Source organism: Phascolarctos cinereus, unplaced genomic scaffold, assembly GCF_003287225.1.
Source record: "Phascolarctos cinereus isolate Bilbo 61053 unplaced genomic scaffold, phaCin_HiC Scaffold_1;HRSCAF=81, whole genome shotgun sequence".
NCBI classification, from domain to species: Eukaryota; Metazoa; Chordata; class Mammalia; order Diprotodontia; family Phascolarctidae; genus Phascolarctos; species Phascolarctos cinereus.
In genome coordinates this window covers 227035766-227062237 of record NW_027555514.1, presented here as the reverse complement: position 1 = coordinate 227062237, position 26472 = coordinate 227035766, and the positions used below count along the sequence as shown (strand labels likewise).

General features: G+C 34.1%; 1 protein-coding gene across 8 annotated transcripts in view; it reads right to left on the bottom strand.

Annotated features, from left to right (window-relative positions):
- USP15 (ubiquitin specific peptidase 15) overlaps positions 1-26472 on the bottom strand; it is a 197136-nt gene that overhangs the window by 110498 nt on the left and 60166 nt on the right. For 7 of the 8 annotated variants that reach the window (XR_002325249.2, XM_078146099.1, XM_020990165.1 and 4 more), the window contains 3 exons: positions 22492-22637; positions 19271-19332; positions 2807-2893 (listed from right to left, as the gene is read on the bottom strand). Coding sequence is in view for 7 of the 8 variants with exons in the window: in XM_078146099.1 (XP_078002225.1) it covers positions 2807-2893; positions 19271-19332; positions 22492-22637 (295 nt within the window). In the remaining variant the exon portion in view is untranslated. Of the gene's footprint in view, positions 1-2806; positions 2894-9679; positions 9951-19270; positions 19333-22491; positions 22638-26472 lie in introns of those variants that run through there. The other variant, XM_020990171.2, reaches the window with a different exon arrangement.

The following is a 26472-nucleotide window of genomic DNA, read 5'->3' as shown; positions in this document are numbered from 1 at the left end:
GAACAAGGTGCTACCTTGGAGAACTTTCTTTTAATTTTTACTTTTGATGGGCAATTTCTTTGAGTGGGAGAGATATAGCAGGCCATTTATGGAATCAATGAAACTTAGGGTTGAAAAGAACTTACAGGTGATCCAATCACTTTTATCAGTCTGCCCGTCTATTTATTTATTTTTACAGAAGAAAACAAAATAAAAAAGCAACAAACCATGACACAAGGAGTTTAAGTGACTTGTGAGATTACCCTACAAATTAATTACAATGCCATGACTAATGCAAGCTTCCCAAATCCTAGGAATAAGGCTCTTTCTAATTTTTCCACATTGTCTTATACAGGGTGATCCAAAAGTCTTAATGCAGTTTTAACCTGAAAATGTTAGCAGCAAACTCACTGATTTAAATTTAAGACTGCACTAAGACTTTTGGAACCTTCTGTATTTCAAATTACCATATACTCACTGGAAAAGTTCATGTGGTAGGGAAAATGCTTTCTTTGTTTATTTAGAGTACAGCAACAGGGGGCAGACCCTCACTTTCTTTGGTATGATACTATTCTTTTTAAGGAACTAGGAATCAGAGGATAAAAGGACTACAGAGTAGAGGAAAACGGAAAATGGAAGAGGAAATCAGTTTTAAACTAAGACATTAATTGATATCATCTTAAAAAATATTGGAGCATTCCTCTAACAAATCAGAAGCATTTCATTTCCAAATAAATGTAGTAACTAATGAATCAGTTAAAAAATACAAAGTACATCGAAGACAGAGGAATAAATTTTAGAGAAGGTGGGATTCACTATATCTATATCAATCCTATATCAAAATACAACTTGGGCTGATAAGTAACAAGGCCAGAAAATTGGATATAATTTGTTTTAGAGAAATAATAAAGTGCACACCTCCATATATTTAATTATCTTCTGAGAAACTAAATATAAACTAGATATAGAATGGGTAGCTATTACATTAAAAAAAATTGCATAAAAGAAAAAAAATTCTGGCCACATATTTGCCATGCTTTTTTGCCCTATCAGGAAATTTTGCTAAAATAGTCAAATGTTTTTACACTACATGTATCACTCAGTATATTAAGTCACTTACAACTGAATTTTCATAATTCAAGATGACAAATCTTTAAACCACAATACTGAATTACTGTAGAATTTTGTAAGACTTGATCATACACACATAAAATCATCATATACATTTATTTTAGAGCACAATCTAAATGTGTTAACATTGGGTGTTACTTAATAACTGGCTACTGAATTACTATATGGAATTTCATTTATGCAACTTAGTGTAAAAGTGACCTTCATATATTTTAACACTAAGTCATGTTTACATCAACCTGAAGTTCTACCCCACTGCTTTATGCTTTCAAAAACCAAAGAGTCAAACAAAGACTACAGCAAACAATTTTGAATATTTATAATGTAGTTTCTAATTAATATTTCTCTAAGCAAAAAGAAATTCTGATTTAGTACTGCTTAAATTATCACATAATAGCAAGTCTTACAAATATGGTAATATGATTTCATGCATGAAGATGACATTAATATTTAAACTGTGGTAGTTGTGAGAATTTTAATAAAATTCCCTTATAACAGAATTATCTGTAATGATAAATCTTAAATATATAGCAAAAATGTTAAAAGAGGTTTCAAAATAATCCAGTCACTAAGGTAATGTATTATTAGGTTGTGATTTATTTAACCGACTGTCAAAACCATTTTCATAATGAAGACAAATATAAACTACAAATATACTGTCCCTTACTGAGCATGTTAGCTATACTAATCTCTAGTTAACAGTGAGGAACCAGTTCACCACAGCATTTCACTACATAAACTTAATATATATTTACAATGTGCAGTTAAATTGCATGTATTTTAATAGCTTAATATCTAGAAGTGTGGCTCAGGGGAAAAAATCACTTCTGATAAAAGCAGTATTTACTAGAAGCTACGATACAAAATATTTGTGTTTTAGAATTTTTTGAGTAAATTTTGTTCCGCTGGATACCAATCTGACAAAACGAATTGAATAATATTTCATTGGAAAGACAATTAATTAGAAACAGGTTAAGTTCCTTTGAATTTGCCCTACACCAGGTGCTTGGCATTACTTGACATATAAAATACATGGTATATATGTATAGTACAGCATAACTACAGTGAACTTAGCATATACATAATACTACACTCAGATGAGAAACTACAAAGATAAAAATCCTTAAAGTTTTTTTCTCAGAATTTTCTCAGAATTAGTCTTAAATAATACAACTTCAAGTTATAGCCTATCACTATAACATGTATATGTTAATCCAAATGTCTCAAGAAAATATGCATTACTGCCATTCATGGATAACCATAAAATAAATATAAAGTGATTCGCATACTAACATTACGAATGATTATAAAGATACAAATATAGTTATAAAAGGCCAGCTAATAATTGTTCACATCAAAAATATGTTTAACAAATTTTGTATTATAAACTTTAATAATTGGTTGTGATCACTGGTGTTGGAAATGTCAAATTCTAAAGGAACTATATTATACTTGACAGATACCCTTTTTAGGTCATTATTCAAATTATATAATACATATGTATGCTAAATCAAGAGCAAAATTAAAAGTGAGCCTGCTTGCTCATTTTACTTTGTGGAGAGCTAACCAACAGTTTAGAGAAACTCAGGTTTAATGCAAAAAAAAAAATTATCCTCAATTCTAGATAGGAGTTATTTTCTGCAATCAAAAAGGGGCGATTCAATTAAACAAACAGTTCTTAAGATACATTGCTTACTTTCTGTTGTTGATGTTGTTATAATTATTTGATAGAGATGAAGGAGAGATCTTTGGTAAAGTTGAAAAATTGGATGCACCTGGGGACCTTTAAAAATATGAAAATGTTAAATTAGATAGAGATGCTGAATTCTGAAATTAATCATGAAATAAAGAAAAGAACAGATGCCAATGTATGTAGTAAATGAATGTTGAAAAATAGTTATGAGCAAAAACCACTAATATCAATTGGTTTCCAAATTCAAAATGCATTCTTCACATAAAAATTAACTAATAGCAAAAAAAGCAACCATCTTCATGTTTCATTAGTTAAATTAAACAAGCAACATCACTCTTGATTATTTTATTAAATAAAATGTATCCCTTTTCTAAAAATTAAACATTTATTACTAAACATTTTACTGCCAATGTTCCATGAATTAAAATATTAAAATATTTAGGAATAGTATTCTCATTAGTTAATCCAGAATAGCATTATGCATTAAGAAGCCAGTTGTTCACAAAGCCAATTTATAACTCAGTTAAACAACCAACTCTTCATTATCCACAGGACATAGAAAAAGCATGAATAAATCACAAAGATAATCCCCCCAAAATTCTTTTTTGGTCAACAAGTTCAAAGCTGATTAATATTAAAATTGTCATATAATAAAAGCTTACATATTTAATTCAGATCATCTAGACCCACCCAGAGTTTTAAATATTTTTTTTTGTGCCATGGATCTGACTGGCAGTCTGGTGAAGCCTAAACATGGACCATTTCTTGGAATGATGTTTTAAAATGCATTTTAAAAATACACAGGATTACAAAAGAAACCAATTATATTGAAATTAACTGTTTTAGAAAACAAGTTCACTTATCCCAGGTAAAGAACCCTTGGTTTAATCCAACACTATTTTACAGATAAGGAAAGAGGCTTAGAGAGGTGGTAATTTGCCCAAAGGTCACCCAACAATTAAGCAGCTGAGGCAAGATTCAAATCCAAGTCTTCTGATTGTAAACCCAGGGCTCCTTCTACTGTACTTTCTACTGATGATTCTTAAGTTTGTCAGCTACAGCAATTTAATTACAGTTAATCTCCCCTATAATCGTAAACCTCAGTATAATACCAACATTACCACAAATTTCAGATTTGGGAGGATCAAATGGAAATGGGACAGGATAATTTTTATTTTTATAATATTTTTATTCTGAATTTCTATCTACTCATAACTTTTCTAGAAGACAAACATGAAATAAAGGTATACCCTTAATCGTACAGAATTTTAGTAGCAAACTCACTGATTCAAACTTCCAAAAGTACAAAAGTACCCTAGATATTCTATTTTGTGGCTAAATCCATATAAATTCTCTTTTGCTAACCAATAGTCATTTTTACCATACTCATTAACATCTCTAGTAAGAACGATGCTTAAAAGGAAAAGGTAAAACTGTTATCAGTTGTGTTTGTAGGTTTTGTAAAGATTAAACATCTATTTATTGCCACTATTTTCTAAAATTCCTTTTCATGCTGTTATTCAGACATTTCTAACAAAGAAGTTACCTGGATGGGGTAGATGGAGTAACACACTGACCTGAGCCTAATAACAGTTTGCTGATATATATATTACAAAGTAGGGGATGAATACAGCCAATTCTGAATCCAGCATCAATAATTTTAGGTTATTTAAAGGGGGTGGTGATGTGATAAATCTGTTATGCAGTTATCTCTTCACGGCTCATGTTCTCATTCTGCATGTTAGCTTCTCATTAATAACTTCCTTACAAAGTAGACAAGACAGAGAGTGATGAAATGTCAATGTAGGCATGGGAAATGGCAGGGAGATGAAATATATTGTCATATTGCACTAGTGAAATTGAGTGGTTTGTCTATACGGATTTTAATAGCTACTATTGTTCCACACTTCCTTTTCCACTTTTCAGTTAAAGATTTTACCTTTCATTTATCCATGACTAGACACACCACAGTCATTATTCAAAAATCAGTCTATGAAATTCTTTAATTATAATAAAAACAGTGCTGTGTATATAACAGATGCTAAATATATGCTGGTTGAATGAATCTTGAATAAAAAAGTATCAGAATTTGTAATGACACAAAGAGTTTAAAAAGATGATAGAGATTTGTTGCAATTCATAAGTTTTGCCCTTTAAACGCCCTTATTAATAAAATCTTTTTAGTACTAAAAAAAGTAATAAGAATTATTCTAAATTTAGAACATTATTTATTTTATTCTAGGTTACAGTGAGAATGTTATACATGTCATCAAAAAACTAAAAAATTTAGTGTCAATAAATAAAGTATGATCATGTTCTTTCAAGGAGAACAATGATACTCATATATTAATTACTTCCTCAAGAGAAGTTAACTTAAAAATACCCAAAATTTTATTTACCACTCTGAATACTTGATTCTGTGCTCTACCTTTTTTTTTGGGGGGGGGAAGGGAAGGGGAATTTGGACATGTAATTACATTAGTGTGAAGAATTTCAGATGTGTAAATTCCCTTTACCAAAGCAAATGGACAGCTTATTTGACACTTACAGTCTAGAGAGTTGCTGACTTAGTCACACATCTATAGTACGTCAGAGGCAGGACTTTAAAATTCTGGTCTTCCTGACTCCAAGGCCTGGCTTTATGCACACTACTATTCTTTCGGCACAAAAATATTTTGCCTATTGAACATGGAACTGCACAATAAATGATATATAAAGAGTATGTACAATATACTCTATATACTCTATATCATATATTATATTATACTTACACTAAATACATGACCACAAATGGGCATTGGACATTTTTTACTTCATTAAACTATTTACCACATCCCTTCACCTACATCCACCCCTAAAGCCTTCCATTTTCCATACCAAGTACTTGGTTTGTTGTAAATGTGAACCTAAATGTTCTGGTTTGAAATAATTTTTTCCTCTTCATTTAATAGAACCTTGAAAAGTACTGCTGAGGAAAATTAATGAAGTTTCAGATACTAAAGATAATTTGTTTCATCCGTCTACAATTTAAAATTTTCAAAGAAAATTAACTATATGTAGCTAAAACTATATATGTATGTGTGTGTCTACATGCTAATGTATATATGGTAATATGTCTAGCGCTCCCCTCCCAACTCTGCTTCTGACTTTCTGGATTTTGCCCAGCTGTTGTCTCACCCTGGAGCTTACCTCAGCACCTGGGGCCTCCTCACCCTGGAACACACCTTTGCCATACTGGGCCCTCTTCTCCCACTGCTGAACTCCTTTTAGAGTCTCCACTAGGGGCACAGGGGGAGGAACCAAGATAGCCAACTTTCATTCCCCTCCTGACTCTTGTTTCTGACTTTTTGGACAGTGACACCATGCCCCTAGAGGTTACCTACACCCACTTCATCCCACCCCACCAGTTCCCTTTTGTGCAGTCTCCCCCATTAGATTGTAAGCTCCTTGAGGGTAATGGCTGTCTTTTGCCTTTTTTTGTATCCCCAGCACTCAGCATAGTACCTGGCACACAGTAGGCAGGCACTTAATAAATGTTTATTGAACTGAATTCAGTTGTTGCTTGTATTTGTATCCTTCCTATAGCACTGAGCACAACATCTGTGACATATTAAGCATTTAATAAACACTTGTTGCCTTGCTGTCCAAGCTCAGGCTTTTCCTAAAATACAAATGCTCCTAAACAAGGAAACAATACTCTTTTCCTTACATATTAAAATGCTATTTTCATTTTTCAGAAAGTTTAGACTACTCAAGTACAAAGAAGGTAGAAAATAAGTTAACAGTGAATAATAAGCAGACCATATAAAGAACTCTCATGAATAAAGCCAAGTATACTGAAATTTCACTATAATGTTATTTGCTATAAATTAATTTAGGTATTAAGACAAATTACTAAATTACTAAGTAACAAAAAAGACTTAGTTATAATGTGGTTTTACCTTATGGCATGGTTATCCTTGTTGCTCTCTCAGCATCATTCTACTTCTCTACTTCTTTTCACTGTAAAATTTCTTGAGTGATTTATACCTGTTTTCTCTTAACTAGATATTCCTCCTTAAACTGTGACAATCTGGCATTCACATCCACCTTTTTACTTAAACTTGAACAGTTGGAATACATCAATGATCTCTGAATGACAAAGCCACAGGCTTCTTTCTTTATTTTCTTTCATCGTTCTGCCACATTTGAGAGTGCTAACTACTTTTTAATAACTCCATATTTCTACAAAATTTAAATTGCTTTGCCTGTTAATTTCATGGTTTATCACTATCTGATACCACCTTCTTTCTCTCCACCCCTAATTCATGCCATTTCTCTCCATTTACAATAAGACTGAGGCAAAGTGATCTATCTGCCATCCCCTACGTATGCCTTTTTCACTGTCCTGCTGAAATAGATGTCATTATTCACATTACTGCACAGGCCTGGAATGCCATCCCCCTTAAACTGGTGACTCTTCAGTAACTCAAATGCCACCTCCTCTAAGAAGCATTTTTTAATCCTTCTGATACAATGAACTTATACTTCAAACACACTTTACATCAGTGGGGTGATGAACAAAGTGTTACATGAGAAATAAGGTTATTTATTAGGTACTAGAAAGATGAGGGTAGGTTTTCTAGAAGACTGACATGGGGATTAACGGGAAGCTGGGGAAGCCCTAACAACGACAGAAAACAGGAAATGCCTTTTGTAAAAAGTGGGAGTGGAGCTGAGCCTTAAAAGCAGGGAGCAGTTACTAGGAGGCTGAGGGGAGGAGGAAAAGCATTTCAGACAAGGGGAAAAGCCTATGAAAAGGGACACAGAAGAGTAAGAAGGCTGGTTTGGCTGGAATGGAAGGGAGCAAAGTGTAAAAAAGGCTGGAAGTATATATTTTATTTTGGAAGCAATGAAGCTTCTTGAGCAGGTGAGTGGCATGGTCAGACATGCAGTAGATACCTAAAAAAACCTCTGTTTATAGTAGCCCTGTGAAACATTGATGTCTTTACTACAGACAAATGCTTATCTGGCATTCAATCATATACAGACTTATATGGTTTATATTCTCATGTGTTTGTCTCTTCAATGGAACTTTAAGATCCATGTGTCTCCCAGAACAATGAGGCTGCACATATAAGCATAAAAATAATATGCTGAGTGATCTTAGCCCCAGCATGGACAGCACTGCAGTAAAATTCTAATGTATAAGCACAACGATAAAATTCCAATTTATAGGAAGAATAATTATGAAAGCACATATTTTAAAAAGTCTACGAAAGTATCCATTTTAACAACTATATCAGCATGGTTGATCAAACAATTTATACTTGATTTCTTTTAATTAGATATTCCTCCTCAAACTGTGACAATCTGGCATCCACCTTTATACCTGTATTTAAAATACCATCTATTAATGTATTCAAATTAGATAATATTTACTTGTTTAAAGCTAGGAATCTATACTTGGAAGTTAGCAAAGAACATTTTATATTAACTATTTATGAATAGTTGCCAAGAAAACCCCAAACAGGGTCATGCAGAGTTGGACACAAATGAAAAATTGCTGAACAACGTGGTTTATGAATAGGTCACAGCAACAGGCACCAGGTATAGTTTTCTCAAATACTACATTAAAGTGATATATGACTTAAAAATCACAGGTGTGTTGAAATATGTATTGAATTTGCAAATTTATACATGTATATATGCACATACATATATATTTATACTCAAATATATAAATGAATAAAAGGCATTTTAGAGACTCTTCTTAATTTATTATTTCTATTCTTTAATGTTGTATTCCTTGATTCTTCCTCTCTTTTTTCATTCACTAGGGAAGAACAAAGACTATCAGAAATCTCTAATTGGATGTAATCTGTCTAGCTAAAAGTAAAGCTTTCAAGTGCTAATTTGGCATTTAATAATATACTGTCATATATCTTTTTGGGTGTTAATGTTCTTCATGGACATGGCTTTTCTTTTAAAAGAGACAATTCTGAATTTAACAGCTTAACAGACATAATATACAGACTTCTTGAATCAACAAAACAAAGCTTACGTACATAACTGTATTTGCCCCCACTCTCGTTATCTTATGATCTACCTCAGGGAAGGTAATGCTAGTATTTATTTCAGCCATGCAGAAGTGAGCTGATGTTCTCCTGTCTAGTCTAGGTAAATTCTATCTAGGCAAATTCTATCTACAATTGCAGTTCTGAAAATGAAATTCTGGCACACTATACAACACTTTGGGAGAATGAAGAGACTTGCATATGTGCAGAATCTCTTCAATGAGAGTAGTCATTTTTGTTGAGTCCTTTTTAAGTTCAAGGTTTCATGGATTTCAGTGTTACTGGGCATGTGAATTTTTTAAAGGAATACTATATTTGCCATATTAAAAATGCTAAGCCAGGAAAATATAGTGAAATTATTTATGAATTTCCTTTGAACTGAAATAATATAACGTAATATCTAAAATTCTGTAGCACACCTAAGAAAAAGTTGTAGTACATTTAGTGTTTGTGGCACACTTTTTGAGAACTGCTGCTCAACAATATTCTTATCTATCCTGTCAAAAAAAGAAATGAGGTTTCATTCTTAATGAAGTCATGATGGTTCTTTTTGATCACTGCTTGCTTACTAGATTTTAATTCTCTCTTTGGTAACACTCATGAATTTTGGCAGGCATCAAACTACGGTTTGCAGATTTTATTCCTTTCCCTTATTTGAAAGTGGGGCAAGACTTTGTCCCTATCTAGTTCTACTCCACTCCACTTACATAGTGGTCAGACTTCTGGCAAACTTAACCACCTAGAAGAGAAGTGGTTAACCCTAAAGTAAGAAAAAGACTTGTAAGAAGCTTCTTTACAAAGCACTTTGCTCAGACCAGAATCAAATCAATCAATCAATAAGAATTTATTAAATATCTGCTATAGATCTGGTACTATGTCAGGAACAGAGGACATAAAAGATACAAATGAAACAGGGACATTAAGTATATATAAAGTAAATTCAAGTTAATTTCAGGGTGGAGGCCATGCAACGCAGGGGATCAGGAAAGGCTTCAGGTAGGAGCTTAAACTCTGAAGAACACTATGGATTTCAAAAGGTGGAAGCAAGGAGGGAGCGAATTCCACACACAGGAGGGCACAGTGTCAAGGCCCTGAGAGGAGAGAGGGAATATCATGAGTGAAACAGAGCAAGAATGTCAGTCTGGCTAAACTGAAGACTACATGAAAGGGAGTAAGACACACACAGTGAGGTTGGAGCCAGGTTGTGAGGGACTTTAAATGTCAAACAGAGGGGATTTGTATTTGATCCCACAGGCAATGAGGAGCTAATGGAGTTAACTGAGCACTAAGTGACACTGTCTGACAGGTGCTTTGGGAAACTCACTTTGGATGGAAGGGACAAGGGAGAGACTTGAGAAGGGGAGATTAATTAGAAGGCCATTGTAACAGTTCTGATGAGAGGTGATGAGGGCCTATACCAACCAGGGAGAGACTGATGGCTATATGAGTGCAGAGAAGAGGATAAATGCAAGACATGGAGGTAGGATAACAGTGCTTGAATTTGCTAGTTCAGTGCCAAAGTCACTAATTTAACACAGTTTGTTAGTTTTATTCCCTTTACAACATCCTGTTCTTCTGAGACCATAGGATCCAGACATAACTAGTGCAAACCTTATTTGGTCAAGTATCTCTTTTGCATCCCATCCCCACAAGCGATTCAACTGAGAAAATGCTTAAAGAACTCTAATGAAGGCAAATAAATTCTCTTTAAAAAGCAACATACTTAACTAATGAGTAGCTCTAATTGTTAGAAAGTTAGTCCTCATATTAAGCCTACATGGTCACCTCTACAACTTCTAATCACAGTTGCTAGTTCCGCCTTTGGGGCTGAACAGAACAAGAGTAACTGCTCCTTTAAATGATAGCCATTTAGTTACTTGAAAATGCTATCATGTCCTCTGTATTCTTCTTTGCTCCAGTCTAAAAATCTCCAGCTCCTTCAACTAATTCTAAAAAAGGCATATTCTCCAGTTCCACATACCATCCTGATTTCTCTCTTTTGTCAGGACTAAATACATAATATTATAGATGTGGTCTAATGAGGACTGGGGGAAAAACTTGCCTCCCACATTATGGACACCATACCTCTCTTACTGAAGCTTAGGATAGCATTAGTATTTTTGGCTGCCATGTCATACTGCTAACTCATATTGGACTCAGGGTGCACCAAAAACCTGGGGTCTTTTTTCCTAGAACTGTGGTTTAGATATATCTACCCCATACTGTATTTGATTTTTGGAATCAAGTATAAAACCTTCTATTTAACACTGTTAAATTTTGTTTAATTCAAATCAGCCCAATGTTTGAGCCTATCAAGTGCTTTCTGGATCCAGGCATTGTAATTCAAAGTGTTGACTATCTTTCCAAGCAATATACCATCTTCAAAGTTGACAAGCAACACACACTTTTATCTAAATTACTGATCAAAATGTGGAACATTTTGTGCCCCATGGGGGCACTCTAGAAACCTCCCTCTGAGTTGATATCAATGCATACTCTTTCTAAAGCATTTCACCAGTCTACCTGTCCAGTCACCTTGTCAAAAAAAGAGCTATCATTAGGTTAGTCTCAGGCGACCTGTTTTTATTGAAGTCATTCAGGAAGACAAATGGCTTTTAGTAATTAGAGGTTTCCTAAATCAACCTCTTATTATTACTCTTTTCTAAAACTTTGTAAAAATAAGTCATGTTCTCTGGTATGCAGTTGGCTGAATCTTCCCTTAATCTCCTCTAGTCACTTTTTAAAAAAACAATTAAAAATAAATAAAAAAATTGGGACATTTGCTCTTTTCTAGTTGTACCCTGTTTCATCCTCTACAGCTTTTCTAAAATTACCAGCAGTGAATCAATAATTACATCTGACAATTTTTAAAGAATTCTAGGACATCTGGGTCCTGGTGATTTCAACTTACTGAGGGGCAGCATGATGCTGACCATCTCATTGCTTAATCTTAGAATTCCCTACCCTTCTAACTATTTTCATTCTCTTGCTCCTAGTCCAAAGAGGATCTTCCTTGGAAAACAAGTAAAGTGAGAGTTGTTGTTTTAGCCTTTTCATCATAGTCCATTATCATCATCCCAATCTCCCTGAGCATTAATTCTAGCCAAGAGAAGGCTTTTGCCTGCAATAAAGTTAAAGTGCCTTTTGTTGTTCTTGTTATCCTTACGATACATTACAAGCATTATCTGATTCTGAGCTTTAGCACCCCTGAAACAGTTCTTACAGAAGCTTGATACAAGATAAATATGACAACCCTGGCTGGTCTTTAAAACCCCAGTTTGATTTTTCTCCAATATTGCTAAAGTTTATGCAAATATACTGAGGTACAGGGCAATTTTGCTTTTGCTTCTTGACAAAAAACCTTTTCATCCTGAAATTCTTATTGGATAACAAGGTGAACAGGCCACAAAAATGCACACATTACAAGGGCTGGGTCTCATAATACATTAATCCCCTTCACAAACTCTGTGGTCCAGTCAAACTGGGTGTTTATCATAAATGATATTTTCTCCTCTCCAAGCTTTTGCACTGGCTGGTACACCATGCCTGGACTGCAATCCCTCATCACCTCTGCCTCTTAGAATACCTCATTTCCTTAGCATCTTGGGACCAATGATATATTAACAAACATACAGATAGTTGCAAACATTCTCATCGTAACATCCTGAAGGCTAAGTCAAGGTTCACACTGAGGTAGGATTTGAATTCAGGTCTTCCTGACTTTAAGTCTAAAGCTCCAGGCATCTCACAAAGCTGCTTCTTCTTTTAGTACTGTCGGAATCTGCAATATTCCACTATTTGCAACTGTCAGATTTTACAGATGAGTTTAAGTTTTAAAACAGCACTGCCCTTGGCAGATCTATCATCTCTCTCTGCTTGGCAAAAATACTAGTGTTTGCTGGCTGAGGTAGTTTCTAGGCTTTTTTCTTCTTCCAGTTTCTCAACAGTGATGATTAATATTCCCTGGGAATTAATAAAGGTAGCCTATTGTCAATATCTATTCTTTTACCTATTTTTTATTATCAAGAAGTTATTTAAATAAGTCAGGCTGGAGATTCTTCAATTGCATACTAAATCTAATTTTTATTTTCTTGTGACTGGGTAATGATTTTGATTTTTGCTCTAAGAAGACAATGATCTAACAATACAAAGACAGCTGATCTAGCAGTGGCTATTTGTAGTTATTTTCTATCTGATGAAGTAATTTAATTTCATTTTTTCTGAGGTTTTTTAATGCCTGCCACACATTGAGTGCCTACTATTCTCTCCTTGAAGAAAAATGCCTATTATACAGAGGTTTAGGGATTTTAGCCTTTCACATTTCTTTTTCTTAATATATTTTTAGTTGTCCTCCACTGTGCCTACCTGTATTGAAGTTACTGAATAATGTATATTTTGATATCTCTCTCTCTCTTTTTTTTTGGTCAAGGTCTGTGTAGAATTTTTCTTCCTTTTCATTGTTTCCAACAGATGTTGGACCATAAGGTACAATTATCTTCATAGTGGTCTCTTTCAAATGTTCACCATGAGACAAAATACAAGGTGATTAATTGTCCCATTGTGTTTGTTGCTGCCTTTGGATGTGCCAGAAAACAACTCTGCAGCTTCTTTAATCGACTCTTATAGAAGAATCAAGAGTGCCATCCGCTCATTTGACTGCTATTTCCTTTTTGCTTTCTGGCTTGGTTTGCTAAAATGTCAAGATTGTTAATGATTCAGTTCAATCAGTAATATGCTCACCTAATCACAGGACAAGGATCTAATAGTTAAAGTACCGACAGCTAAGTAAATCTTCATGCACCTTCTTATACCTTTTCTTCTATTCCCCCATCATCACTGCAACAGCAGCAGCAGGAGAAGGCTATAGAACTAAGGCCTCAGGTTCCTCACCCCTGGACTAAGCCTGTATTGCTCTTTCTTTTTAGAGGTTCATCACAGCCAAAGAATTAATCTCTAAATTTGACTTAGCACTGACATTTCACTATTGGTTCAAACCTAACTAGATAGTCTGTTCTTTAGAAAAGAGATGGTTTTTGAGTGGGTCCACACTTTTGAGTGTTTTGAGTACTGAGTATGGTATAACCTGTCAAAGCTTTGCAAAGCCTTCAAGAACCTAGTATCACCTCCATAGCACAGTGAAGCATCACTTGGTGACCAAACAGTATGATATTATCTATCCAGTATATGCTTAAGGTTACAATGATTAAGAAAAAGTTAAATCACATCCTATACATTTCATTTTTTAAGGTTGGGAATTGTGCCATATAGTTTAGAAGGATCCATTATAAGTGACAGAACTGAGAATCACAGACTACCAAAATTCCTTATGGACCAAAATTGTGGAGGACCCTAAGGGCAAAAGAGAGCTATATTGAGCATAAATAGGCTGCAGAATATTACCAACAATAACTTGTGCTATGAACGTAGTGTAAAAAATATCATCCAAGAAATTTATAATCAGAAAAGGAGGTAGGATAGCAAGATGGGAAAAAAACAAATAGACCCAGAGAGTAGCTTCCAAGTGTGCTAGGAAACCACTTCAAAGGATTTATATGTGAACGTCGACAAAGAAAGGTGCGGGTAGGATCAAATCTGTCCCATGGGACTGAGTACCCAAATGAAAGTGCTAATTTCCACAAAAGGACCAGAGTATTCCATAAAAAAAAATTATTTTAAAAAATATAGTTGCCTAAAGGTATAGTCTTTAGTTATCCGGAAAATTAGCTGACTCAAAATCTCATCCTTTGATAATACTGGATAAATGGTGCAGACTGACTGATTATACTGATCTGAACATTTATGGACTTTCCTATAAGGAAACAAAGGCTTTTGGGGCAGGGAATACATGAGTTATGAAAAACATCCAATGAGCCCATATAAGATGATGCCTAGGATGTCAATGAGTAACTGTGAGAAAGACTGAGAAGACATAGAAGGAGAGCAGCAGCTGAGAGGATCTGTCTCCACGGGCTGCTTTTGGGTTGAAGTGATGGTAGGAGGAATGCTTCCAGGCATGAACAGCCAAGTTAAGTTGGACCTAGAAAGATGAGGAGGGGAGATGGTTTTCCATTCTATCCAGAAAATGCCCAGACTGGATAAATCAAATGTGTGCTATGCAACTGCAACATGTTCTGTGGTATATATGACTCAACAAGTATTTACTACCATATGCTATGCACCGTGCAAAGTACTGGGGAAAGGGATGGAGACTTGACTGGTGATTTCATTGGTACTGAGAACTCTAGCATGAAGAAATTCCCTCTAGTGATAGGCTAAGTCACTTGCCCAGGATTACATAGCCAGACACCAGGTGTCGGGGATAATAATGCAACTGTCCTTGCCCTCCAGGAGCTTGTAACTACATTAGCAAGATGACACATACACAAATAAGCAGATATTAAATAAAAGCAAGCTAAATTTTGGGGTGGAGGAACAGCACCTGAGGTGATCAGGTAAGGCTTTCCTTAGAAAGTGGCACTTAAAATGGGGTTTTCAAGGAAATAAATTGTTCTAAAGGGCAGAGGTCAGGAGATAATACCCAGGGGAAGCTAGTACATTCTGGCCATGGGGGCAAAGGCACAAAGCCAGGACACAAGAGTATCCCAACTGAGGAAAGGATGGTAAATGTGTCGATCAGAGAAGTAACTTTTAATTAGGCTGTAAAAGGTAAACTGGGGCCAGAGTGTGAAGGGCTTTGAAAGGTAGATTAATTAAAATCTGGTTTGCTAAGCCCTTGGTTACCTCTCAGTTCAGAAAAATAACAAAACATTAGGAGTTAGAAGACACCTCAGAGGCCTTTCATTAATACTAGTGCCTTCTTCCTCAGAGCATTTCCAATTTATCCTGTATATATTTTATTTGTATGCTGTCCCCTAGTATCTCCCCCAGTCCCATTAGACTATGAGGAAGACACTCTTTTTGTATCTCCAGGATTTAGCACAGTATCTGGTACATAGCAGCTACTTAATAAATGCTTGTGACTTGACTGAGGTTCTTTTATATATAGGCTTCTATGATTGTATAAATACTACACCTTTACAAGTAGTTTAAAAGAATGTTCTTGACCCTAGGAAAACTGTAATAGAGAATATTAATAGCAAGCCAGAGCAAAATCCATTCTTTATAGGCAAATCTATTAGGTTTAACATAATCAAAGGGGTTATCAAGTTCAGAAATTTTCTCTTTAAATCAGAGAAAGTAGATAAATATATTTGATATATTTTATAGGAAAACTATTACTTATAACTCATCATTAGTAAAAATAACACAATATTTCAAATGGCATATAAAATAGTCCTGTAGATAATCTGAATTTCAACTACATAGTAGTTAAAGCCTCAAAAACCCCCTAATTTTTGAGATTATTTAAGTATAACCTGAGAGACTCTGCATATGACCAATCTACGTAGAGGGGCCTAAGTTACATGATCTCATATCCAAGTAAAATAAAGGTTTAATTACTTTACCATATAAAGTATTGGTACTTAACAATTATGTTTATAAAGTGTTCTTTAGACCCAGGAAAGCATTCATGGCTAAGATGCTGCAGTGTCTCAATCAACATTCTGAAATTCTGCTTAACAAGAAAAATATGGGTAGTATAGGGACTGTGTAACACTACTGGCTCAGACCCCCAGTAAAAAATATTGGCTCAATATTCTCATTTGGATTTATTTTGCTGAGGTTTTCTCACGAGCATTATGAGTGCCCCACAGGTCCATACTCATAGATGAACCCCAAGTTTTTACCATGAATCTTGTATATCTCTGTTATATTACATTAACTTATAGTTATTCATACACAGTATGTATCCCAAAGTTTTATAATAGGCTAGAAATAAAAACAATAACAATAATAATATATTGCTATGTGCTAGGCATTGTTCTTAAGCACTTTACAAATATTTTCTGATTTGATCCTCATAACAATTCTAGGACATAGGTGCTATTAATACCCTCATTTAAAGATAAGGAATTTGAGGCACAGAGAGATTAAGTGACTTGCCCAGGGTTACATAGCTAGTAAGTGTCTGAGGCTGGATTTTAACTCAGGTCTTCCTGACTCCAGGCCCACTGCTAAATGTGTTATTCAAATAAACCTCTAGGTGAATATACAAGATGTCCTAATTCTGACCAAAATAACCTAAAAGTACTTTTTATGACTTCCGGAATATTTGTGATCATTTGCTTTTAGTTTCAGCCAAAGTCATTTAAATAAAGTATTTGGTATTTTCTTGTTAAATATAGTATTTTCTTGGTAAAAGAAGATCTGTAGCATGGTTTTGTAAAGATTACCTTATTTGTTAAGTTTTCCTGGCAAGCCCTCTCCAATATGAAATGGTTTATTTTAAAACATTTCAATCACTAACTAGGAGAACAATCAAAGGGGTAGTCTAGTCATACCATTTTTTTATTTGGGGAGAGGAGGGAAGATGTGTGATTGTTCTTAGGTGAAAGCAATCCTGGGTGAGGAAACATCCTCCTCCCCATGCTGCAGATGAAAAAGTTGTCTAGGGCAATAAGAAGTTAAGTGATTTGCCCACACAGCCTATTTTTTTTTGTCAGCGGAAGAACTTGAATCCAGGACGTCCTGATTCTAAAGGTGGCTTCCTATCCACTACATACTACCTTTGCGATAATTTTCAATAAAAAAGTTAAATTTTCTTATTGTGCCACAAACTATCAAGTCTTCTGATACTGAATGACTATGTAAATCAAGCTAATTGAAGTATTTGCTAGGAAATAGTATTGGTCATACAATATATAATTTCAAATCTCATTAAATTCCGATTAGCCCAAGATATTAATTCATAATTTTATCAAAATAATACAATGTCCTCTCCCTTCAATTATATTTGGTAGGACAATGCTACTATTTTTCAATAAACTACAAACCATTCATTCCACATCACATACTTTTTAATGGGTATCTCTGGTACTGTTACATGGAATTTATCCTTTATATTTTTACTTAGCAACATAATAGTATGACATGATGTGCCTTGTTTCTTAAACTAGATTGTGAGCTACTTAAGGATAAGATGATGCTTTAGATTTCTATATCTCTTTCAAGTAGCATTTTAACAACTGCACATATTAAGCAAATGTATTGATTTCAAAAAACAATTAAAGTTGCAGGAAAAGATATTCAATGAAATGAAGGGTCAAAAAAATTCATCTTTCAATAGGAAATCAACAATTTCAAGAAGAATGTCAGTGACTAAGTGAATCTTTTGCACTACTCTAATAATAGCAATAACAATATTAATACTAACAGCAGCTTGCAGTTCTATAGTACTGTAAAGGTAAGTGTTTTACATATATTACCTCATGTAAAAATCCTTGTAACACTGGCAGGGTAATAAGTGAGGGTAATACTGGCAGGATCCTCATTTTAAAGAATAGCCTCTGATCAATTAAACAACTTGACAATTATCACACAGTGAGTTAAAGGGCATCCAAGAGCTGACCTAGACTCTAAATCTAGTGTTCTTTCCATTGTATCAGTTTTCTTCAATGTACCGAATATCTTTGCAAATTATGTGCCAACAAAAATTAAGTTTATGGAACTCTAAATACAAGAAGATCCAATTTTAATTCAAATTTTAACCTTAGTAAGGAACCAGTAATTGAATACAAACTTTCAAACAGAAATTATTCCCATTTTGCAAGGTAGATTAAATCTCTCACTCGTAAAAACTGCACTACTCAACCTATACGTTTTCCTTGTTTTCTCTTTGTACCAAGTTCATGCCTTTGTACAATTATCCACTGTAACTTGGCTATGAAAACAAGCATTTAACTAGGATACCCAGGAGTTTCCCAAAAATGCAATTTTTATGGATATTTCAAAAATCAAACTATATAACTGTTACACAATTATTATGTATATTTGTAGACTGCAGCTTAATTTAAGATTGTTTTCTTTTATGTTCTGAGCAAGTAGATAGCTAAATTGTTTTGCTTATTAAAATTAAAGTCAACTAAAACATGGCACCAAAAGCATCTGTCTATACTATATAAATGAACTATTATCAATACATGCCCTATGATCAATATCTGAAGATAGTTAGAAAAGTATCTTAAATTTTGACCCTGTCATTCACCAGGAATTGGCATTCTATTTCTTATTTCTCAAAAATCTCCTTTTTACATCAATATTACCAATAAAAACATAAAATATTTTACAAGACAGATTTACCACTTTTAATAAGATGCACTAGTTTAAATACAAGTTTAAATCAATTTGAAAATTAAGAAAAAAATCCTGAAACATTTAATGGAGGCATATAGATTATATTTCAGGTACACTCTTTCAATAATTCTGCATTTTAATATACAAAAAGTAGCTATAAAAGCACAAAGGCCGAATTACTCAGTAGTAAGTTAATAAAAAAAATTAAGACACTTACTTAGGAGTTGAAGGACCCCTTGGCCATGTTCCATCTTCATTTTTCTGCTCTATTACTAGCATCTGCAAATGATATACAGTAAAATGGTCTTTTATAATTTTGAAGTTAAAAACCAAAATTTACCCACTACAGTTTTTAATTTTTAGTCCAAAAAAGGAATGGGTTCAGATGTGATACAGCAATAGATATAAAAATTGACTTATGGCTAGATAGCATAACAATTGGGTTTTGATCTTAGCTTCAACTCATTACCCAAGTAAACAAAACACCTAGTGAAAGCTATATTATTATTTTCTCAGGAATCAACGTCAAACTCTGAGAGCTGATCTGTAGAGAATGAGTACTATTTGTATGACTACAAAAAAATCATTTAACCAGTGTGTTATGATTCTTGCTCTACTTATTTTGTCAGTGTATTCAGGAATGGATACAGGGATCACTAGGAGGAAGTAGGAAAAATGAAATTCTTACTTCAATAGCCAGTAACAACACTGTCATATTAGTACACGTTATATGCTTATAGCTCAGCAAGGAAAATCTCTCATGACATTCTTGTGAAATGATATAGGCTTTATGACTGTATAACTACTATACCCATAAAATTAAATGAACAGACCAAAAGAGCACTGATTAATAAGAACAACGTAATGAGCGTTACAGGGTTATCCTTGTTCCTCATCAGCCAACATTTTTATCACTGACTCAAAAAAAAAGCACAAATGGGATGCTTATCAAAATTATCAATACAAAGCTCAAAAGAATGGAAAAGTAGGTTAGAGTTAATACAATGACCTCTGAGGTGTCTTCCAACTCCTAATATTTTATTATTTTTCTGAACTGAGAGGTAACCAAGGGCTTAGCAAACCAAAATTTCTAAAAGTGCCTAACAATGAATGTCTAATTAAGAGAAAACAGGACTTGGAATCAGGAGATGTGCGTTTGAATCTCGGCTCTGACAATATGTATTAACTTTTCGGAGCTTCAGTTTCCTCATCTGTAAAATGGACACAATACCTGCACTACCCATGTTACAGGGTTTTTGTTAGCAAAAGTACATTTTCAATCTTTAAGCACTACATATATGTGTGTGTGTGTGTGTGCGCGCGCGCGCACACGCATGTGATCAATTATGAACATCACAACACATAATCATGATAACAAAAAGTAACCAGGTTTTGCTGAAATAATTACCATGATTATCTTAGGAAAATGTCTGGGCTACTCACTGAAGTTGAGAGTCACAAGAGATCTCAGATGTGTCACCTGGTCAAATCTCCTCATTTTAAAAGTTGAGGAAATAGAGAAAGGCTCAGGGAAACATGGCTTGGACAAAGGTTGCACAGCTCGTTAGTACAGAACCAATACTAGGTGCCAATAAATTCTTATTTCACTGTAATTACTTTGAATTCATATTAACTTTAAATAGTCTTTAATAACAATTATTTTATAGAAACATTAATAATATAGACGGTAATTCTAAAATCATCTCTATAAAGATAAAAAAGTGGCATGGATGCTGTGAAGTAGCAAGTAATGCTACAGTTATCTATTTTAGGCACTGAAATTTATGTAGTTTCATGTTCATATGTGGATATTATGTTAAAGCCTTAAACGTGTTAAAACCACACCTGCGGAGATGTGGTTCAAGAGATGTTGAGCAATTATTCAATTTTACCCATCTTGCCCCTAACCCAAGTATCGTTTTCTCCACAGTCTCACTGAAATGGACAATATTACCTTTCAGTCAAATGGGAATCTAAATAGAGCTACCCTTCTCTAAACTGTCCCTGGCAGCTTCCTCTTCCAAACAAATGTTTTTCAGATAGGTTTCTCTTCCCATTTTTGCTGAATTTAAGTCAATGCAGAATAGAAACCTTAGGAGGGATGGTCATCAATAAAGAATTTAAACGAATGTTAACAAGATGCTGGAAGCAACAGATGTTACAGAGAAGCTGTAAGGAAGAAAATTCAGCTAGCTGAATTGTAATAAAATGTGAACATACTGTATAAATGTATTTTTCACTAACCTATTTGCTCATTTATGTGAAACTGATTTCAATTCAAGAAACATTTAATGAAAGCCTACTAAGTGTAGAATGCATCAATCTCAGTTGCTGACTGTCTCCCATCAAGAAATGTTACTAAGCTTCCTTTTGACAAGCTGTGTCCTCCCAAGTCACAGAATCATGGAACCTCAAAAGTTAGAAGAAATCTCAGAGGTACTCTATCCAACCTTTAACACATACACACTCTCTAAAACATCTAAAGCCATTTAATTTTTTGAACAGCACTGCTAGGAGTTTTTCCTTGTAAAGAAATGACATGTCTTATGAAGTCCAGTATGTGCCAACGTATTGTGCTTGTATCTCTGGAGATATGGGTACAGAAGGTATCCAACTTCTACTTTCTGGGGCCAAGCAGTATGAGTTTTCTTCCATACGCTAATTCTTCAGCTATCTAAAGAAAGCTATACTAGTCCCTCCTTTCCAAGCCTTCCTTTCTCTAGGCTAAACATTTACAGGTCATTTCACTAGTCCATGTATGACACAGTTTCAAATCCCCTCAACACTTCTGTAGCCACTCCAACTTATCAATATGTTTTTTAAATTAACATCCAGAACTGAACGTATTTCCAGATGTAATCCAACAAGGATGGGGAACAACGCAACTCTCACCAGCATTCTGGACAATACATTTCTTTGTGATGTAAAAGTATTAGATTTTTTCTATCTCCATGATCTACTTTGGGCTTATGCTAATTAAGGCCACTAAAGCTTTTGGATTTTTTCACATGAACTTGTTACTTAGTCAAAACTCCATCCTTGTAGAGGTAAATTTTTGGAACCTAAATATAAGATGTTATATTTATCTTATATTATACTTAAGCATTCCTTGCCTACCAGGAAATTTTCAGATCTTTATTCTGTTTTAAATGTAGCAATTATCCCCTAAATGCACCCATATATTTGATAGACATATGATATATCTGATGATATGCCTTCAACTAAGACACTGATAAAAATGTTGAACAGAACAGGGCCAAGGACTGAGTCCTTCAGTCCTTCATTAGATTACCTTCTCTAGGATGACAGTGATCCATTAATCAATACCTTTTAGGTCTACTGAGTCCATTATGGATTATATAGGTACACAACCAATACATGAATACACAGGGAGTGGTATCTAGCATACTTAAACTAGAAAGTGTTGATGAACAATACCTGTCCTTGATATAAACCAGCATCCTGAATGGTACTGTCTGGCTTATTTAGTGGTTCGAATGTATTACTCATGTATTTATTCCATAATCTGGTCTCTTTTTCATCAGGAATATTGAAGATTTTTCTTATTTCTTTTTCAATTGTATCTGAATTTAAAGAAAGAAATATAAATATAAAAACTTTTTTAAAAGTTCACCACATCAAAAAATTAATCACTAATTAATAGTCCAAAACTTTAAATAAGAGGGAGGATGACATAGCGGACAGGAAGCTGGCTTAGAGTCAAACAGAACTGCGTTCAAGTCCCATCTCTCTCTCTCTCTTTCTTACCCACACACATATTGCCCTACGCATGTCACTTAAACCTGTCAGTGTCCAAGGCAACCCTTAAAAACTACAAACTGCATAACAGTTAAAGATCTGCATTGGTAGAGGGAATTTCTTCATCAATTTCCTATACCATGAAATCACAGGTCTGTAATAAAGAGAGGATTTAAAAAAAAAAAAAAGAAGAAACTTCAAATACTGTCAGGAAGGCAAGAAGAATCTGACAAATATCTATAAACACATGTACTGTGAGGAACGTTTTCAAAATCAAGGATGCTCTAAGAAGAAAAGATAATTCTGAATGTAATTATTTTCAGAACTAAAGAATCTGTAGGCAAAAATTCCAACATAGGCCACTAAAATGTTAAATTATAAGTGATTATTTCAAATGTATATTTAAAAAAATTAATAGCCACTCCATTCAAATCAATAATAAAGAGATAAATCGAACATAAATCACAGAAACTAAAGGTCAAAATGGCTTTCTACAGCAATTAGTTCATTATTTGATAAATTTGGATGTGATATTTACCTTTGAATAACTTCAACTACAACAAATTAAATCAAGACCATTAAAGATAAGTAGTCTTCAAAGCAACTACCATAGCAGTGAAACACACTCATCTTAAAACTAAAACCAGTTCCCCCCCAAATATGATACTTTGAAGTATATATTTTATTATCACATTCTATTCCTGTGTATCAATAAAATAAATCAAATGCAAAATTACAATTCAGCACATAAAATATTTTGATTACACTGTTTCTTAAAATTTAAAGTTCTAAGACTCAACTACACTAGAATGAGCTAGATATCAGGTAATCAAAATTTAAGAAATAAGTGTATGAAGTTTACTTAATAAAAATTATAATCAGTAAAAAACAGCTCTATAATTATAACCCAAACCAAGCACACTGAGAAAACCTAAATTTCTCTTCTTTAATATGAATCAGGTTATAAAGCATAGCTAAACAAAACGGTACCTTTAGTATAGATCTCAAAAATAAAATTGAATGAGATATTTAAAACAAAAGCTAATTAATAAAATGAACTTTAAAAAATATTCCAAATTAGACTACATATCATTTACTAAACATTCTTTTATCACATATTTTGCTAACAAATGAGAAAATGTTAAGAGATCAAATTTAGATAAAAAAAATCAAAATGAACAAGTTTTCAAATGTTCTTAAATTCTTACTGGCATTGGCATATTAATTATATTCTCTGTTGACACAAATATGATCTTCCAGGAAGGGGAAGCTTTTAAAAACTATTATAGTACTTCCTAAAGAAGGAATGAAAAAAATAGCTGAACAATAAAAGAACCTAGCTGTGGTTGAGGTTAGTATCTCTCAAAGTGACAGTATGTTCTCAGTTTTGCAATGAAAAGTCTTGAACAAGGATCAGAGTGGAAAAACTGAGTCCTTGAAGCTTTGTATTTGTTAAACAACTCTGGCAAAGTCACCAAAAAAAAAGACCAATTCCCACCCTCATTGAGGCATGAATGGGATCCTGCGTTGTTGCTGCCAGGAAGAGACTGTCTAAACAGGGTAAACAAGGACCAGCCTAACTAAGCAGAGGGATCATCATTAGTAAGCTGTCTACAAGGTTTTTCCTTGGTCAGGGCAATCTATGAAACAAAGTAAGATATATCATGGCTCTCAGTTCTCAGTGGCCCCCTTCTATTTCCAGTCATGGTATCAAGGTAGCAGAGGGTGATAAGAACCACTCAGTTTTAAAACTATTTACAATCATAAGTTTCATTATTAGTATTTTTATAAAGTTCTTTGATCAGAGACTACTACTGGAAGAATTAAAATACATTAATGTTGACAAACTGCAAAGAAGTGGTTTTAAGTCCAAAGGCAATTAAGAAACATCATTTTGTGTGTGTGTATGTGTATGTTTTTCTGGTCATCATACTTTGCATTGTTCATAATAAGAGAACAGACTACCATGAAAACAACTCATTTGTGTGACAATATTTACTGCAGAGGATGAAATAGAAAATTCCATGAAAAAACGAACAAGATCTCCCTAACCAAGTCAAAATATAAACATTACTTCAGTAAGAAGGTAGGTTGAGAAAGGATGGAAAAAATTTTAAGGAAATACGGTTTGAAATAAATAAAAGAGGTCAAAGGCTTGTAGACAAGACTATGAAAGCAAAATGTTCTCTGCTCTAAAACCAGAACTTTGTAATATGAGAAACAGTTTTCTTCAGGTTGTCCCCTAAAGGGGATAAAATCTGAGGTTCATTTGTCTCAGCAGTGATTAGAATAGGACCAATGGGTAAGGGTGATGAAAAAAGTTCCCCCACTCTATAAACACTATATTTAACTCATCCTTCTACACTCCCCATACACTGCTTCTGTGTTAGAATGCCTAGGCAAGCCAAAATATAGTAAATTGAGATGCACTGCAGCTGAATCTTATCTCCTCCTTACTATCCACAATTAGGCATCTATGTGTGACTTTGATTTTCCTTACAGGGACTAAATGAAAAAGCAAGAAGTATTAAAATTTCCTAATGGAAAAAGTGTTATTTCAAACAACTAACTTATAAAGCTGATATATTCTCATCAATCAAAAAACATTTATTAAGAGATTGCCAGGTACAAGGAACTGAGTTAAGAGGTAAGGATACAAAGGCAAAAGTGAAAATACTCTCTGGCCTCAAGAAGTTTGTAATTTTAATGGAGAAGGCAACAGAAACACATGACCATATAGAATAGATATAAGATGACTATAGGGTAGCTTTGGAAACATAAAATATAGGTTGGTTACCATAGGATCAGAGCGCAGTAGGGGGACAGAATAGGATAAGGAAAGGCTTCATGAAGAAGGTGACATTTGAGTAGAGTTTTGAAGCAAACCAAAAATTCCAAAAGACAGAGGTGAGGAAAAAATGTATTCAAATCATGGGAGACTGCTAGTGCAAAGGTACAGAGATGGGAGATCAATGCATGGTATGCGCAAAATTGTTAGGCTAGTATGGGGAGAACACAGAGTACATACAGGGCGTGTACTATGAAGACTAAAAATAGGAAAGCTTATATCTGATTCCAGATGCAACAGTGAACAAGTAGAGTCTGTTGAGTAGGTGACATGATCAGACCTGAACTTTAGGAAAATCACTTTGGTAGCTATGTAGAGCTACAAAGGGGAAAGGTTATATATGTTTATAGGAATATAGCATTTTGGTTATTATCCAGTAATTTTTTTTTAGATCAAAGAGAAATAAAATAAAATATACATCTGAAAAAAGAGGTTTTGGAATAGATGAGTTAGTACAGCATAATGGGAGGTGGCTTTTGAAGCCAGGAAGACCTGTGTTCAAGTCCAACATCTTACATAAACTGGCTGACTACTTGATCCAGCCAAGTTCCTTAGCCTCACAGTGTTCTAGCCAATTCTATTAGACTCTATATGTTTCAGAGAAGGCACTGACCTGCACTGGTAGAAGGACTTTCTTCACCTGAGAATTCCCTTTCTCTGTATCTTGCACTAAGTGATCTCTAAGGCCACATTCTGTTACTTTGTGATATATATTCACCCCCCCCATTACTACTAATACATGATTTCTTTTTCATTTCATCAAAATTCATCTCCTACAGAAAATATGACTAACCCAACAATTTTACTTACTG